Raw genomic sequence first — 18,841 nt, 5'->3', positions numbered from 1 at the left:
GAGTGGACTGGTCTTGTACAAAATGGAGATAGATGTGCCAGACTTCCAGGTACTTTCAGGACCATACAGACAACAGCTAGGTGCTGATGCTTTGCAGACAGGGAAAGAGATGGCTAGTGGTGAATGCTGTCTTGATTGAAGGAGAAAAAGATTTGTTGAATTAGGTATTAAAAAAAAAAAATGTTTTCCTTTTAAGCTTGCTTAGCTACATCTGGGCAAGTGAGCTGGAACTTGGATTTTTTTTTTTTTTTATTTTTTTTTTTAAATGTATTTAGGCAGCTAATGGGCTTTAAGAAGCTGGTCTCTGAAATGAGTCTTACATAAGGCATAGGGAATCCTTGGCTGAGTCCCAGCCAGCCCACAGATGAAAACTGGGTGTACAGAAGTAGTACCCGCCATGGGTTGAAGAGGTGGCAAATGCACCTGAAAGCTAGCAGTGTGGCTCCGGCTGTTCAAGGCACGGTTGGCTCTGCACTCGGGATTCACTCCAAACCTGCAGGAGGCTGATTTACTTTCTCCCTAGTATGTCACGAGTGCAAAATTCTGAGGACCCAGTGTTCCGGGTTGGAGTAGACAGTAAGGGAGCAACCTAGGCTGGAGGAGGTGACAAGCAACACACAGAGTATTGTCCTGTTCCCTGTTGTCCCTGCCTCCATGCTGTATTGGCATCTCTAGCTCTATTTTCAGTGCTCCTTTCCATGGGCTGCTTACCCCATTTGAGTACTGGATATACTGTGGCCTGGTCCCAAATCCAAAATGTCTCTTTCTGGATGGAACAATGTGTACTTTCCTGTTACAGCCCATGCTGCTTTCCCCTCGTGGTCTCTGTCAGTGGACAGATGTACTAAAGAATTCCTTTGCAGGTCAAGTAATTTTTAATCTGTTTTTTCCCCGTGGTACGCTCGGTGGCTTGGCACGTGGCAGGCTGTGGACCCAATTCTGCACCCTGTTCAGGGGATTTCAGTAGGAGCTGTGCCCGCTTGCCTGCAAGCTGAACACCACATCACATCCAGGCATCTACAGAGGATGTAGTTAAGGTTCCAGAAACTGTACTAAGCATGAACATTTAGCCATCAGATCACAAATGAGAAAAGCATAATGCTTTTCCTTCACAGCAGCTTAATTTGGGCCTTTCTAGAAAAAAACAACAACCCAAACCAAACAAAAACCACACAAATGAAAACTCCATGCATGTGATCCAGTTAAAACTGACTTTTCTCGTCCTAAAGAACTGTGCAATTCACAAGAATGGATTAGGTATTCCTTCCCCCCAGCCCCTCCCTATTTTTGGAAGGAGAGGGTTATTTTGGGACTTCATACATGGGAGTGATGTGTTTTGAGATGGAAACTGAAACGCTGAGCTATGTACGCATCCTATTAGAATAGAGCAGAGTGACAGGACTTGTCAAACGATGTCAAGTGGCTAATATTATTGTTTAATTCTAGTTTGTTACACATTTTTTTTCTCTATACAAATCAATGTAATTGTGTAGTGCCTGGAGATTGCTGTAGCTGATAGAGAAGAGGTGTGCGCTTGTATGCATGTGCATGAGGTCATCTGTTGCAGTGCTTCTAACTTGAAAAATAATAACTCTAGTTACAGGATACATACCCTACATTAAGAAACCCTATATTAGGTTCTACCTTATAGCAAGAAAGCAGAAGATTGGGGAACAATCGAAAACTACATCTGAATGTGGTAAAAGGTCTCTAAAAGGTTGGAGAACTATTGCGAGTCCTCTCCTTCCAACTGCTACCTTGGGATTAATGCCTAACAAATTTATCAGCTTTTTTTTCATTGATGGTTCAATTTAGGTAAGTAAATGAAGATACAAGGTGCTAAATGAGGGGCCTGCCTGGCATGTAATTGCTGCCAGAATTTAGCAGCTCCTGTTGAAGTTGGGAGTACTGTCAGTGTTTGCAAATACTGGCTGCGCAGACACTTTGTGTCTTACATGCCACATTAGCTGGTATTTACAAAACATAAAGGTAGCAAACCCTGTAATTCCTCCAAATAAGATGACTTAATCCCAATTGGTAAATGCTGTTGTGTTGACTGCTGAAATGAACAGCATGGGTGGAGCAAATAATTTCTGCTAGGGAAATTTGGGAGCTTGTTGTGTGTGTTTGGCTGGAAGCAGTTACTGGGTTTAGGTACTAGCAGGTATTTGAAATAGACTGTCATGTGTCTTGGTTCCCACTGCCTGACTTTACATACTCACATGGCAAGTGGGTCCAAACTTGTGTCTCTTCCTTCCATTGCCAGATAACTTCTGTACACTGTGCTTAAGAAATCAGGGCTGAGTTCTGTGGGGAAGAAAGAAGGAGAAGAAGAAGGAAAGGGCAGAGAGTTCTAAAAAGCTGTTCCATACCTTATCATCCCAAAATGGATCATTTTCAGATTGTGCTAGACTGCACCCTGATTGGCACAGAGACAACCAGCTTTGTGCTGTTCAATGGAAAGGGAAATAGGACGGAAATTAAATTATAAACAAGGCACTATCTGTGCTGTGGCAAGCTAAATCTAAACTTTGAGGCAGGACTGTCAGATATCTGCAACTCCCCACTGTCCTGTGATGTCAGATTTTGTCACTGTTTAGGGGGAAAATATTAAATAAGTGTTTCTCAGCTTCTAATTCATACGAAAGTAAGAGTAACTACTGTAGCCGTGGAAGAGACCATCTTTAATTACAGTCAGTGCATTTAATCCTTCCCCTAAATTTGTTTATATATACACCTCGCTCTGTCTTTTCAGTTCAGCTCTAATTACAAGGTTTCAATGATGGAGTTGGAGACGTACAGCAAGACATTTGGGGACTTGTATTCTTAATTACTTCAGGGTGATTTCTTTTCTTCTTTTGCTTTGGTGTTCTCACTTGGGGTCTGAACCTGCCCTTGGCTGGTTGGAACAGGCATCTTGCTGTTATTCCAGGGCACCCCAACTGTTTTGTTGGAGGACATCTCAAATATCTACAGTGATAAAAGACAGCAACACCCATGACCTCCTTTCCCCCAAAAGCCAATTAACTTCATTTGTGCGTGCTCAAGCTGCCACCACTAGCTACTCCCTCTAAGATGGCCAACAAACCTTTGGTAGGTACAGGTGCTGAGGAAGTATTAGCAAAAGCAAAACCAGAAGTGAGACATAGCACTGAACATCCCTTTCTGATGCTTAATTTCCTAGTCAGAGTTTAAAACTTCCTACCTCTGAGAAGAAGGTGATTGTTTAGGTGGTGAACTGGAGATATAGTTGCCTTCACTCTGATTAGGTTTTAAATCAGTGTTGTGAATTGCTGGTGCTTCTTTTGGTGCCTTGTGCAGATGGGAACATGGAGTCCCTACAGCATTTGTCAGGCTAGTTAAATTGGACACTTGGTATTTACTTGGCATTTGAATGTAGAGGTACAATAGACAATAAAACCACAGTCACAGGTATCCATTGTTGCAGATACTAACGCCTCACACTCTTCATTTAACTTGATGCAGGAAGAGGCTGCTTAATTCCAGCTGTCTGCCATCCCAAGGCCTCGCGCTCAGTGTGTGACAGCAATGCATGTTTTTAATTTAGCTAAAATAATTCAGCTTGACTTGCCTCTCCTTTAATTTGGCATCATACAGTGGTGTAAAAAACAAATAAATCTTGAACACATTTCTCCCCTCATTTGACATATGTATAAAATAATTAGGACTATAGGGGAGTTTAAAATTAGGCAGAAAAAGCTCGCTAGGCCTTGTACTGTGCTTTTCACTTAGTGCTGTGCTACAGCTCAGCTTCTCTAGGCTTCTCTAAGCATGGGAGTCTCCCCCCCCCCCTTTTTTTTTTTTTTTTTTTTTTTTTTTTTTTTTTTTAAGATCCTTCCTGTTGGCAGCTGTCCTGAGACACGATGTTCTTGCTTAGCATTTTGATGTGGGGAAACAGTCTGATAATTAAAGCCGGTTTCAAGCCATGAGCTGATTTGTAAGCAGTGACTTGCTCTGGGGTGTTGTCAGTCGATAAATGTGTAGCTTGTGTGCACGGAGCCACGCTGCACCTTGTGCCTTTAAGCGCCACGTGAGAGGGGCATATACGCTCCCCGGAGCTACTTGTGGAGGAGACTGACTGCATCCTCTTCAGCCACCTTGGTGAATAGTTAATTTGTGGAAAATTATAGTTATCATCCTGTTCCCCTCTCTCTGTAAACCCGGTGCAAACCTGTTGCTGTTATGCAGCTTTTCCTTGTTTAAATAAATGCAATTCTCTTTGACCTACGCCCAACAGTGCTCAACAAATTACTTGCAAGAGCACTGCAAAAGGTGGCGAGTGAAAACACACCTACTACAGAACTGCAGACCCATGTCAGGGGTTTGGATTTGCCGTGCAAATTTCCTTTGTGGTGTTCCACTGCTGGTGAGGACCGAAGTGTTACCGCACTCATGTAAATGGTGGCGAGTCCTAACCCACTCTCAGGGTTTCAATGGGGAACATGTGTAAGTACATGTGTACGTCTGTGTAACTTGAAGTGGGAATTAAAACTGTTTGATACTGGAATGGCATGATCTTGCAATGGCACTTCCCTTATCTAATTGGGTCTGACACTATTCTGAGGTAACAGACAAACTTCAAATCTTAAGTCTCCCTGCAGTGTAATCTAAGAAACTTGGGTGCCAGTTAGACAGATGGGTTTGAGAGGCCTAATTTAGGAGGACTGCTAAATTGCAATGTGTGCATTTTAATGTGCGAAACAAATGGGTAGAAGGCTGGATGAATGAAGTATTAAATAATTTTATTAAAAGCATGGCTGATTATATTTTTGTGGACTCTGTTTTCAAGTGTGTACAATGTTATTTTCCATCACTTGTGTGTTTTCCCGCAAGGCAGTGTTGTTCTTCTGCCTGTGTTGGGCACTGTGTGATGCTGAGCTTGTGGTACTAGGTGATACCTCTTTTCCTATTGCTTCAAAGCATTTGAGAGGTGAATGTTAAAAGACAATGAGCAAATAACAGGGCTAAAAACAGAAGACACCTGAAACAGAAATTCCTTTTCTGTACGTGTAAGAATTGTTCATATATGTCTGACATTGACTTTGAAGGTTTAAAATATAGAAAACTGTTCTTTATAGATGAGCACAACCTGAAGGTTGAAGTGCTAAAATATAGGTTGGAATCTCCTTTTCTTTCCCCAGAGGAAAAGAATTCCATACAAGGGCAAAAACATACTGCAGGGGATTTCAACTGTTTCCATAATGTTTGATTTCTGTTGCCTCAGATTCTTGAAACGTGAGAGATTTTATAGTCTCTGGTCAAAGGATGGAGAATCCTATACACGTAAATTTGAGGTGGTCACCATCCAGGAAAGACAAATGGTATCCAGGTGCCATTATGTTTGATTGTGATGTTTTTGAGTATCCCTGTGTAGCTTCTGTATTCCTATTGACATTTCCCATGAAACACGTCTCAAATTTCTGTGTGTTGCTGTTGCTTATCTCTGAGACCCAAGACAGTGAAGGGCTGTTAAACCTCTCATGGCTGCCCTTCAAATAAGAGCAGCTTAAGTGAGTGGGATGGCTGAAGTCTGGGGATAGCCGTGAGGACAAGCTTGGCTGTAGGGAGGAGCCTGGAAAAAAAACAAGGAGAGGAGATGAGGGTGACCAGATGTCGGTCCTTCAGCTCTTAATACTGTGGAGTCTGGGGCTATGGTCCCCCAGCAATTAAAACAGATACCAGTCAGAGCTGCTGGTGTCCCACCCGCCCTGGAGTCCTTGCTGACACGGTCCTGCCTGTGCGTTGCCTTGCACAAGTGGTCCTCTGAGTGCCTGCCACAAGCCCATGGAAGAAAAGGACTGGTTGGAAACTGGCCACTGTATTTTGGTTTTATCATCTTGCTGGGTTGATCTGCAGGCAGTTGGCACGTAGATGAGCATGCGGTGGGGTGGCAGCAGCTGGGGGGATGCCTGTGTCACACCTCACACGCCTCTGACAGCTTGTGCTCACTCTGTGGCAGGAGGACTTGAGTGGGAGAAGGCTGAGGAACAGTATGTCAAGAGGCACTAGCTGTGCCACAGGGCTTGTGTTTCTCCTGCTGGCTGAAGTAAAACGTGACTCTGGGACCCTCATCAGTCTGTCTGCTTCTGCTGTCAGATACGCTCCTGAAGGGACAGCACGTGGATGGTTTGGCCAGCCACCAGCTGCTGAGGCTCCACTCAGGTGTCTCATGCTGGTGTTGTCCAGGTTGCTTTATGGGGTCATTCCAGCCCAAAGTAAGCCTTAGGGGTTGCTGTCATTCGCTCATCTTAGCTGCTGCCCCTGGCTTACAGCCATATGTGGGCCACCACAGCTCACCCTCCGGTGGGAACCGGAGCACAAAAAGCATCCAGTTGGCTGGTAGGCATTTTGAGAGATGAAGAAACTTTGATGTAGCTGAGTGCTTGTATTTTAGGACAGGCAGCTGTCACTGCACTCAGCTGGGAGCTACTAGAGGGATGGGGAAAGGTGGGAGAGGGGAAGAGAACATCCCCTGTCTTGGGAGTCAGCAGTGTCCCTCTCGCAGACCAGTCAGTGTTCACCTGTCCCAGCTTGCATCTCAGCTGGCTTTCTGCACGCTGCTGCCAAGAGGCTTAGCTGACCAAATATGCATACGTTTGTGGCACTGCAGATAATTCCCTTAACGTTTGCTGAAAGATGTAGGAATAAGTTCTGGTTTTGTGCATATGTTCTAAAATGTGAACAAGCTGTAACTTTTGGAAGGTTAAAAGGCAAAATGGAAGTGTGGAGTCTTGGCTCAGCAAGTGGGCTGAAGTGGCACTAAGTGAAAGTAAATAAAATGCACTGTGAATGCTGCAGTGTGCAGTTACATATAGTGAAATAGAGAACTTAAATATTTTTCAGAGTGATAAAATGCACAAAACAAAAATGGTAAGCTGTATAATGGGCAGCAGAGGTTTTCTTCCATATTCCTTAGTATTAAGAGCAGCACCAGACACTTCTGAGCGGTAGTCACATGAAAACTTGCAGATGACGTAAGTCCGTAGCAGCACTGGCTCTTTGAAAGCTAGTGATGGCAAGATACACTTGCAGCCATTACCTTCGTAGGCAGTTGATGTCTTGTGTTTGGGTACTTCAGAGGTACCCCAAGGCTACCAGCTCCTTGGCTGCTACAGCTCTCTGGCTGGTTTCGATTTAGCGAAACAGATGGGCCAAAATATTCAGCACACTGAAAATGCATATAGAGGATGAAACTCTCAATTAATACTAAAGTAAATAAAGCAGGCGGTTGCACTGATTGTAGGGCTGTTGCATTTAATTCACTAACAATCACCGCAATTAGATACTTGCAGCTTTTTCTGCCTATTGGTTCCCACAGTGCCTTCCCAGGTTTTGCTGGGAACTTAGTTGCAGAGGCCTCCATGAGTTGTTAGACATGGGCAAAACATGACACGTGGAGCAATCCTTGGAGGAATCTTCACCTGCAGCACAAACTTCATGGGAGGGTAGCGGGGAGGAAGGCATCTATTGCAGAACGCTGGTGTTTGGATTATCTTTTTTTGGATAATAAAAAGCCAAGAGGTTTGCTGTAAGGGTACTACTGAATTTTCTGGTTTTGACTCTGAGGCACTCAGCTGTGAGCAAGCGTTTCACACATCTCGTAGCAATCGGCACACTGGGTGCCTTGCTATGGTACAGTGCTTTAATACTAAGAGGTTTTCTTTCCTTTTCACTAAAGCAAATTTGTTGTGTAGTTGAAATAGATTATGCAGCTCAAGCATGAGCTAGAGCCTCTTTTAGAAAAAAAATATATTTGAGATATCCTTTGTGGAGTAGAAACTGTTGAAAGGGTTTCTGGCAAATAAATATAGAAGAGGCAGGATTTTATACTTCAGTGGAGGGTTGTTATCTTCCATTGTATTTAATATTTTGCTGAAGATATGCTAAATTCCGTTTAGGCCATTAATAAATAGGTTTCTTTAGAACCATTTTTATATGATTGAATTTGTGTTTTCTTAAGATAGAAGTTTACATATAATCTCTTTAAATGCCTTTGTAAACAAATGTGTTTTAATGTGTCATCTGCCTTGACTTCAGCAAGGCTTTTGACACTGTCTCCCATAACATCCTCATTGGGAAACTGAGGAAGTGTGGGCTAGATGAGGGGGCAGTGAGGTGGATTGAGAGCTGGTTGTGTGACAGGACTCAGAGAGTTGTAATTAATGGAGCAGGGTCAAGTTGGAGGCCTGTAACCAGTGGTGTCCCCCAGGGCTCAATACTTGGTCCAGTTTTGTTCAACTTATTTATCAATGACCTGGACAAGGGGACAGAGTGTATCCTCAGCAAGTTTGCTGATGATACCAAACTGGGAGGGCCGGCAGACACTCCAGAGGACTCTGCTGCCATCCAGCGTGACCTGAACAGGCTGGAGAGCTGGGCAGAGAAGAACCTAATGAGGTTCAATAAAGGCAAGTGTAGGGTTCTGCACCTGGGGAGGAAGAATGCTGGATACCAATATAGGTTAGGGATGGACCTGCTGGAAAGAACTCCTGAGGAAAAGGATCTGGGGGTCCTGGTGGATAGTAAACTATCCATGAGCCAGCAATGTGCCCTTGTCGCTAAGAGGGCCAGTGAGATCCTGGGCTGCATAGGGTAGAGTGTGACCAGTAGGTCGAGGGAGGTCATTTTTCCTCTCTACTCTGCACTGGTGAGGCCACAACTGGAATACTGCATCCAGTTCTGGGCTCCCCAGTTCAAGAGAGACAGGGAACTACTGGACAGAGTCCAGCGTAGGGCAACAAAGATGATTAAGGGATTGGAGCATCTCCCTTATGAGGAAAGGCTGAGAGAGCTGGGACTCTTTAGTCTGGAGAAGAGAAGGCTGAGGGGAGACCTTATCAATGATTATAAGTATCTAAAGGGCGGTTTGAGGGAGGATGGAGCTGGACTCTTTTCAGTGGTTCCCAGTGACAGGACAAGGGGCAATGGGCACAAGTTAGAACATAGGAAGTTCCACTCAAATATGAGGAAGAACTTCTTCACAGTGAGGGTGACAGAGCACTGGAACAGGCTGCCCAGGGGGGTCATGGAGTCCCCTTCTCTGGAGATTTTCAAGACCTGCCTGGATGCAGTTCTGAGTAATGTGCTATAGGAAATCCTGCTTTAGCAGGGGAGTTGGACTAGATGATCTCTAGAAGGTCCCTTCCAACTCTGACAATTCCGTGATTCCGTGAATTAGTAATCACCTTTGATAGCTTATAAAAAGTATTGTATAGCTGTAAATACAGCATTCTTGACACTTTTTAAGAGAAGTGTTACCTTAAGGAGGAGTGATGCAAGCATGCCTGAGTACCAGCTTCTACTAAGCAGAGTGGGGTATATAATTACATGTTTATCTACATTATATGTATGGCCATGATATCCAGGAATATACAAAATATGAACACGTTTAATTTTCAGTGCCATTGAAGCCATTTGCAGCAAAATTCTGTCATTGCTCAAGAGTGTGACTGCACAAAATAAAAAGAGCTGAAGCCCTTAAGAGATCTTGACTTGCTGTGTCAAGCTCTGGTAAGAAAGGGTTGATGTTGGAGTCAGAAGGCAGGCAGAGTTCCTCCCTCTGATTTCACCTTGGTGGCAGGTGAATCCTGATGTTGCAATGGGGAAGTTTTTACTACTGGTCTGCATTTCTTAAAAACTTTCAAATAATGATAAGTTTATGAAGAACGGTGCTGCTTGTGTTCATCCTGACCAGTGCATGTCAAAGAATCCTAAGCTTCTGTGTTTGCTGATCCTCCTATCTAAAACTTGAGTGCTCCCTGTACGCAAGTATTTGCATTTCATAAATAAAACTGTGAAGAGTCTTCCTGTAAAAACATAAGCATCTTACAATTACAGTTAGCTCACTTCTGTATTTTATGCTGAATTTCATGTCTGGTAGGGAGATAAAATCACTTTCTTTAGCAAGAAAACACAACCATTAATTCACTGCAGGGGTCTCTGACCCCAGAGTTGTGGGCTCAGCCCAGACCACTTTGGTTCACAATGTACCTGGAGAACATTTGACTCCAGAAGTGAATTTTTGGTGCAGAGTCTCTTCTCTGACTTTATCCTGTGTATGTTATTAAGCCAGATGACATAGTCATTGTGCAACAATGAAAAATTTAGTAGCTGCTCTATATTTAAACCTTTGTATATTAACTTCATTGCACAGCACCAGGACCAGGATAGGTTTGAATGTGGAAAAAAAATGTGAAACATGAGAGAAGGAATCTGAAATGCTTCGGTAACTCTGTCCAGTTTGTAATAATGTGTCGTCTTCTACAGTCATTTCAAATTGGTTTATATTCTTTGAAGTGGGGGGGTTGTTTGTATTAAATTTGTACCAAATTTGCCTTGCGATAGGGTATGAGGCTGTCTTTTTCAGACTGAAATGGTTAATGTATAGAAATGACAAATTTTTGGGTTTTGCGTCTATTTCAGATCTATCTGTTGTTCTCACTAGTGCAACTTGTAATGATGAAATTTTCAGTGTCACTTGAGTGTTCGATCTATAGTGTCCTTTTCTTTTCAGAACATCACCAGACAAGTATATTTAGCAATTGATTCAAGAGTATCTCAACCTCCTGTGCACACAGCTAGTTTAGTAGACTAAATTTGGGACATCTGAAATACAGACACATGTTCAGCCATGCAAGCATTTTTAGCGTTAAAGCATCTTGCAGAAAGCACAGTGAGAGCCTTCTTCTGAGGCAAGCATTGTTTCATGCCCATACACGCTTCAGTGATGCACTGTGGTGTGAGAGGTACGTTGGGCTGTGGGGGTTGAAGCAACAGCACCCTGTCTAACCCAGCCAGCTTCTGTTGGAGCCAGCATGAAGGGAAACTCAGAGCATGCAGTATGGGAATATGGACATTAAGTGACATTTTGTCCATGTCCTAGCCTTCCAGATCCTTGCAGCTCATCAGCTGGAGATGCTGGGGCTCTTGAGATGCCTCCCAGTATGGCCAAGACAACTCCATGTCTTGACTGGGCAATCTGCTCGTAGGAGTGCAAACCAGAGCTGTTCTGGGACTTCCTGTGGGATGACAAACTGATAGAGTTGTTCCTTCCCTTTTACAGCCAGCTTGAGAATGGGTATATGAGAGTCATTCTTCTAATTTGGGGAGGCTGTGGACTGAGACCTTGAGGATGTGCAAGGTGAACGCTGTCATGAATTTGACTTCTCACTAGTGAGTTTTATGCTTTTGCCCACAGTTGTTGAGAAACAGATGAGCATGGTCCTTTTGACTCATTCTGCAAGTGATCTCTGGCAGTTGGTGGCTCAATGTCAACAGCAGGAACTGTGCTTTATGTCTTCGGGTGCAGCCCCAAGTTACCTACCATAAAGGCATGGAAGGCTGTCAGCAGCTTTGTCTCCATGGGTTGCCCAGCTGAGGTGGCGGGATCGACACGCATGCATTCCACTGTCACCCTGTAAACTCTCATGAGTGTCTGGGGCCATTTCATTTTGCCGAGGCCTGGTTAAGGCATGATGCACTGAGGACTAAGCAGCTTGTTTCAGACTTGCACTTGCCAAAGGAAGGCTTTGCCTTTCCAGCTGGCTTTGTGCAGATCAGTGGCTTAAACGGTGGATGCTGTCCCTTCCCACAAATAAGGTCTGTAGATTTCTACCTATATGGTTTAGAAAACACACCTTCGCTGCTATCAAAAAACTGCAACTGCTGCCTGAGCCGAGTCTGCTGTCTGACTAGCTGCAGGCCATTTCTATCTGCTACGCTGGACCTAAAAAAAATCTGGAGAGTCTCTATGGAAAGACTGCAGGTGGATCAGGTGACTCCACAAACCTGCCAGCACTGAATGGGTCAGACTGGCACGGGTTGAAGTGGCACAATTGGGCGGGTTTTTTTACTGTTAAGGTGAACAGAAGCAATATTGTGAATTGAATGCTACAGCTTTACAAACCATCTCTGATTTACATACTTACAGAAATGTTGATTGGAGGGACCTCTGAATGGCAATTGCTTTGTCTGGGTCCATCTTGAAAAACCACCAAGGATGGCACTTCTGCAGCCTTTCTGCCAACCTATTCTGATTGAGCACCACTGCCCTAGCCCTAGTCAAAAATTAGTTTCCTGGTGCCCATCCTGAGCCTCCCAATCCACAATCATTACCTCTTGTTATATCATTTGGCCCTACTGAGAAGTATTTTTGTTCCCTTTGCAACCACTCATCAAGTAGTTGTAGGAATTTCTTGGAATTGTTGGAGTTTCCTTGGAATGCAGATTATCCACTGTGAACAATAGGCTTTTTTGGTTTTTTTTTGGTTTTTTTTGTTTTTTTTCCTCTGCATCTTAGTATTCCATTTCTTGGTGTCCTAAAATGGATTTGCATCTGGGATTTTGTACATGTGGAGAAGCCTATTGACCGTTACCCGATAGACTCATGTAGCCTAATTTTGAAATCGGTTAGAGTCGAAGATGTTAATTTACTTTTGCATGGCAGCCTTTTTTGGAGAAGTGGTGAACTGTAGCTTCTCTGGCCAGCATTGCTCCTGCCTTTTTATAGCTGAGCACTGGAGCTAACTGGAATCTCTGAGGACTGGAGTCAGTGAGTGGTCTTCAGATGAACTTCTGGTGGATGTCCTTGTATGACAGGGAAATTCCTACTAATGCTGTGTTGTTGCTTTGTCCTTCCAAGTTGTGGGTCTCCAGGGTTCATTTTGGTACTGGTTCTGAAATACGTGCCAGTATTGCCCATCACAGCTTTCACGGATTCAAAACCAGTTCAAGGGAATTCCAGCTGGTACTTGTTATGTTAGTTGTCAGCAAATTATGTTCTTCCATATGTGAATGTGATGAACCACCCAACTGCTCCTGGATGTGGCCACTGCTGTGGAACGCTGACCAGGTCTGTGGGCTTAGTAATTAATTTCTATTAAGCATTATAAGAGCTATAATGCAGATTTATAGGACTGGGTCATGAGCTTACTTATGGGGAAACACTGAAGTCTTGAACATCTGAAACCCCTTTATTTTCTGGCAGAAAGGAAAATGTGGTAAATCAGAGACAGGTCACCCATTGCCTCTCTCCGTGTGTGGGCCTGTACCCAAAACAAAGTGCAGGTTTGTGGATTTGGATTTTGGATGGCTTTTTTTAGATCCTTACCTTCTCTGATAAATTCAGTAGCAGTGACGAGGGGGATATTTCTGTGCATCCACATGAGAGGAGAAAAGTGCCCGCTTCTGTAGACAGTGGTGTCCTGGCCTGACACCACGCTTTGTGTGGGCGAAGGTGTAACAGTCGGGTTTCGAAGCTGGAGCAGAGTGTAATTACCCCACTTCAACCACATTTCATGCACAGAGATCGTTACCCCGTTGCTCTGAGACCAGGCTGCTTTTTTTTTTGCTCATTTTCTAGGTGGAATTTAAAGCATGAGCTGCAAAACACAAAGCAGCTCCGGCTGCGATTACCTCTGCGAGTGCCTTTCCCTCCTCCGGCGGTCACAGTCAGCCGAGGAGAAGCGAAAGCTGTCAGGTCCCTGCAGAAAAAGAGAGAAATTAGTGCTGGCAGAGCCTGTACGCGACAACTTATCTGCTGTGAAGTTTGAGTCCCCTGTTCCTGCTGGTGTGATCTGTTAACATAACATGCCTGAAATGTTTTCTTACATTCTTACAGTTTTTTTCTAAGATGTGCAAATTGAAGAATGTGGAGATATTTACTGCAGTACCACTGGAGTTGTGGTGGGCTGGTTTTCGTTTTTTTTTTTGCATTCACAATCTATGCCATCGATTATGCTGTTGTGTTATATGAATTAGCCACATAAACACGCCTGTATTAATGTAAAGATCTATGTGCTTATGCTTTAAAATCTTTAATGGTTTCATAAGTGCTGAGTAAATAAATTAAAGAAAAAGTCCCTTCAAAAAAAAAAAGGTGAAGTTAGGTCTTTTAGCAAGTGTGTTTATTACATCTAGAGCTATCAACTTAGTGCTGAGAATGCCTTAAAGCAATTTTTTATAATATTTAGTTCCTTTTAATTCTTCTTGTAGGTCAGTTAAAATATTATTCTTAGCTTCAGTCATGTGTTCTTTGTGGTACTTCTGTGAAGTCCTGCTTTACCTGGTTGGCAGGTATCATAAAAGAATCAGCACTTTAAAAAGACACAGAGCCATGCCCACTGGATCTTAGTAATGTTTCTGTTAATTCCCCAGTTGATGGTAAGGAAGTGCACTAAATCCTTATTTTCTCCCTGCAGTAAGCAGACTTCCTTCAGAGAGTAAGTAATAGAGGCAGATAAGTTGAGTGTGTAGTCTGGTTTCATTAAGGTTTTCCAGGATTAATATTAAGTAGATCTCAGATGAACAGTTCTGTATATTCCTTACCAGACTTTTAATTACTGCAAGTATCTTGATCATTCTATTTCAATGTATTTAACTCTCTATGTACTACTTGGATACTATTCTTGTCCTCTTCCTTGCCACATCCTCCTTTATCTTCAGTCCCCACTTTCTTGTCAGCTGTCTAAATACAGTTGCATCCAAGTTGTGCTGAGTGACGCAGATGATTGCGTGTGTGTTTAGAAGCCATTTAAAAACCAAAAAGATTAATTGAATTTAGTCCCTGAAGCAAGCTTTTTTATTTAAAACACAAAACCCGCCAGATAGTTGTTAGATATTACAGACACAGAAATAAAAATTTACCTTAGCAGTATTTTTTTGTATAAATATCGGTAGTCCCTTATTCTGGTATTTCACCTCTAGGATCTATTTAAATTGGATTCCAGTTTTAATTCGCAGTCACAGAGGTGCTCTGCGATCTGATGGGGCTATTTTTGTGACTATTTACCCCAATCTTTGTTGCTCTTGTTTAAGTAATAGCATATAGATGGTTTTATATTGTATTGTATATGTATGCTTTGTATTTAAAAACAAACCCCAGGCCTAAACAAAGAGTCTATCATCAGTTTTTTCTTGAGAATCATATTTACACCAATACTCTTTTATTCCTAAGTGGCTTGAAGAAAGAATAAACAATTTTATAGAAATGCTCTTTGAATTCCTAGCTAATATATTGCTGATTTATAGGCAGCCAGTACTAAACATGGGAGTGTGTAGTCATTACAGTACTGTATTGTAATTAGATTTTATTTTGCTTTGGGTTTTTCCCCATTAATTCTCAGGTTGTTTTCACATTACACTAATCATTCCTATTACACATGTGTAATTTGTGATTTGGTGCATATTAAATCCTCTTCAGCTGCATTTCCAACACTGATGCTGATTTCTGGTTCTGAACGGATTGTTCAAAAAGAAAATTCATTCTTGACCAGAAGTGGTAGATTTCCTGCAAAGTTTGTTTCCTTCATGCAGCATCAAGCAGATTTGAAAAAGGTGATTATTCATCTCACACTTGGGATCCGCTTCACCTCCTGCTGCTGCTGCTTTGTGGGGGTGCCGACGTGCTCCAGGTCAGGGCTCTGTTCAATGGGCAACAGGCTGGCGGAGAAGAAGACAGTGGAGATGTTCCTCGTGTAAGCGCTTCCGCGTCTGTTTCTATCTCATTGCAAAACTAAAAGGTGACTTTGTATGGATTCCTGTTCCAGAATTGTGCGTTAAAACCAGGAGAGATTTTCATTTGGGTTTAACTGTAGAAACTTGCTCACACGCTGTTCTTCGGTTTGCCACTGCCTTGTTTTGGATAGACGAAGCAACTGTTTCAAGGACTGTTGTGTTTGCCAGCTTCTTCCTTAGAGACAAAGTTTGGAAACGAAGTATCTGTAGAAATACTACTTTGTTTATCCTCTTTTTACTGATGTATTTAATGTCCCTTATGAGGAAAGGCTGAGAGAGCTGGGACTCTTTAGCCTGGAGAAGAGAAGGCTGAGGGGAGACCTTATTAATGCTTACAAGTACCTAAAGGGTGGGTTGAAGGAGGATGGAGCTGGACTCTTTTCAGTGGTTCCCAGTGACAGGACAAGGGGCAACGGGCACAAGCTGGAACATAGGAATTTCCTTTCAAATACGAGGAAAAACTTCTTTACAGTGAGAGCACTGGAACAGGCTGCCCAGGGAGGTTGTGGAGTCCCCTTCTCTGGAGATCTTCAAGACCTGCCTGGATGCAGTCCTGAGTAATGTGCTATAGGCAATCCTGCTTTAGCAGGGGCTTTGGACTAAACGATCTCTAGAGGTCCCTTCCAACTCCGACAATTCCGTGACTCCATGAAGAGAGATTGTTGACAGTGGTAGTAGTGTTGCTTGCAAAGGAGTAGCAGAGCAAGCAGCACCCAGTATGGCTGGAAGTATTTTCTCTTGTGTGTTTATAGTAAAGGTTGACCTGACTGAATGGTGAGAGGAGGAATGTGTCCTCCTCAGGGGGACTGTGGGTCAGTACGTGGGAGGAGAATGGGGATCAGGACCTTCCTCTAGATAACCCATGGTTGGAAGCAGCTTGGAGCTGTGCAGAGCTGCGTGGATGCCCTTGCCTTGTATAGCAGGAGCGTGTCTATCTCATCAGGCAGGGCTAACGGGGGAGAGAGAGAGAGAAATTGGGGTCTGCAGCCTCCCTGCTCCCTCCCACAGCTCCATCTCTGCCAGCAAAAATCACTGGGAGTGAAGTCCCAGTTTTTCTTCCTTACCTAGCCATGAATTCAGTGTGGGGCATTGCCTGAATTTCTCAGCTCTCTGAGCGTACTCCCACTTCGTTAAGATGGGACTAACCAGACTGAGCAAACTGCTTTGAAACATAGGTATGAAGCTACTGTCTGAATGTGCCAAGCAGCGTTACTGCATTTCAAGTGACCTTTCGGTCTGAAACTTTGCCAAAGGGAGGGGAAAGGAAGCCACCGTTGAATCGAGTTCTGCACAGAGATCCTGCAAACAGATGGTGTTTGCATATAGGATATGCTGTTCGGGTGCAATTTTACTACAACGCTTTTCATTTTTAATAATTTCAGGCGGGCTAAACTCCGGCTATATTTGGAACAGCTAAAACAGCTTGTGCCTCTTGGGCCGGACAGCACCAGACACACCACTCTAAGCCTGTTGAAAAGAGCTAAGATGCATATCAAGGTAAAAACATACCTCCGTATTTTTATTTCTTTTACAGCAGAATCTTCCAGAATGTGTATCCATAGAGAGGAAACTAATTTTCACACAAAATCCGTATCCATATGTCTGATCTTCTGGATATATTGGCCTTCATTAGTTGCAAGGATTTCAGTCATAGTATCAAGGTTTTGTGTTTTGCAATTTACCCTGCAGTCTCAGATATATAAAACAGTGATTTTGTGCTTTCTGCTTAGTTACTAGTGGTTTATATTGTATTTAAAAAAAATAACACATATGTTAATACATATGTATCAAAGCTGTTCTTCGATTACTATATTTAGGTTTTAAGGACTGAGCAAAGTAGCATTGTACTGTATGGATTTCAATGTAAAAAGCCAGATCCACTCATGACCAAAAAAACTAATGGAGTCAAAGGGTTTATAGCTACTAGTAAGTTATATCCCCATCCCACATCTTGATGACCAGATCCTGAAGCATTTGACAATCATTTAAAAAGAAACCAAAAATGAAATGCAGCCTCCTGTTAATTGTCCCTCCCCTTGCGTGTTTCATGGGCATAACAAGTTTAAAACAAAAACCAACCCCAAGTCTCACCTGTGATCCAGCAGCATTGCAGGTTATACATTTGCACAGGTAATTCAAAGGGCATTATTCCGCAGGCCTCCTCTCTCCAAAGACACCTTCACTCCTGTTTTTACTGTTGTTTTCAGGGGAATGGGGTTGTATGCAGAAATAAGACAAACAGGTATTCAAATGCAAAAGTTAAAGAACAGGTTTCTGCTGCTGTGTCCAGTGCTGTAACTTTTTTCAAGAGGTCAAGAAAAGTGTCAGGAGAGGCTGAGCACTGCCAATAATCTTGGAATATTTGGAGAACAGCCTGCTGTTGTACAGTATTAAGATTCACTGCGGTTGTAGAAATGGTTGTAATTCATGTGAAGAATTAAAGATTAATTTAAGCAAAACCATTCTTGTGAACAAGTTTACTAAGCTACTTCTTCAGCTCTTGTAAGCACATTTACTCCAGCTGGGCAACCCCTGTTTTTACCATTTGAGATTTTGGCCTCTTGTTTATAATTCGGGCTAACATGCGTGAAAGGCACTGCATGTGGTTTTTGTCTTGGGCTGCCCCCCTATCATGGGCTTATGCATACAAATTGAAAAACTGTTTTTACAAGTGGCAAGTGGGAGAGATTAGCCATGTAGTTACCATTTCAGCTGCTGATAAAAAAAAAAAAAAAAAAAAAAAAAAAACAAACCAAAAAAACCCCTAGGAACCGACTCGTTCCCAGTCCATCGTGCATGGTACCAAGTACTCATTTTCTGAAAACTGAAACTGAAGTTTAGCTTTCTTTTTAAGATATTAAGTACACCTACCCTAACTGGGTTGCCACTTAATTGGTCCTCTTTATCAGGTCAGCAACCTCCCTGCTGCAGTGCCAGAGCATGCCAGTGCCTGGCTGCCATTTCTTATTCACGCCCGCCGCCCCCCCCTTCCCCCCCATATATTGAAACTTACCCTGAAAGATTGGACAGTTTTGAGTCTCCTGGATATGAATCACTGAGTTCATTCCTAAAATAGTTGTTGCAGTTTGGGGTTGCAGCCAGGAAAATACAGGAAAAGGAAATCTGATCAATTGGGCACATTTGGTTTGTTGTGTACGTGGATGTACCAACTCCTTTTCTTATTATAACATTGTGTATCCACGTATGATGCATATCTATGCAGTGTATTGCCTGGGAGGGGGCTTAACAGGAGGCTGCAGAAGTTAGATTTCATTCAGCCAGGAAACTGCCCACTTCAATAGAGTCA

At 43.0% G+C, this 18,841-nt stretch overlaps 1 protein-coding gene across 1 annotated transcript in view; it reads left to right on the top strand.

Moving 5' to 3' along the window:
- Positions 1–18,841, top strand: part of MXD4 (MAX dimerization protein 4) — a 41,352-nt gene that overhangs the window by 17,305 nt on the left and 5,206 nt on the right. The window contains exon 4 of the mRNA XM_074147512.1: positions 16,917–17,031. Coding sequence (XP_074003613.1) covers positions 16,917–17,031 — 115 coding nt within the window. The remainder of the gene's footprint in view (positions 1–16,916; positions 17,032–18,841) is intronic.

The sequence above is a fragment of the Numenius arquata genome, chromosome 5 (genome assembly GCF_964106895.1).
Source record: "Numenius arquata chromosome 5, bNumArq3.hap1.1, whole genome shotgun sequence".
Classification (NCBI taxonomy): Eukaryota; Metazoa; Chordata; class Aves; order Charadriiformes; family Scolopacidae; genus Numenius; species Numenius arquata.
This window is presented reverse-complemented; position numbering and strand designations above follow the sequence as displayed.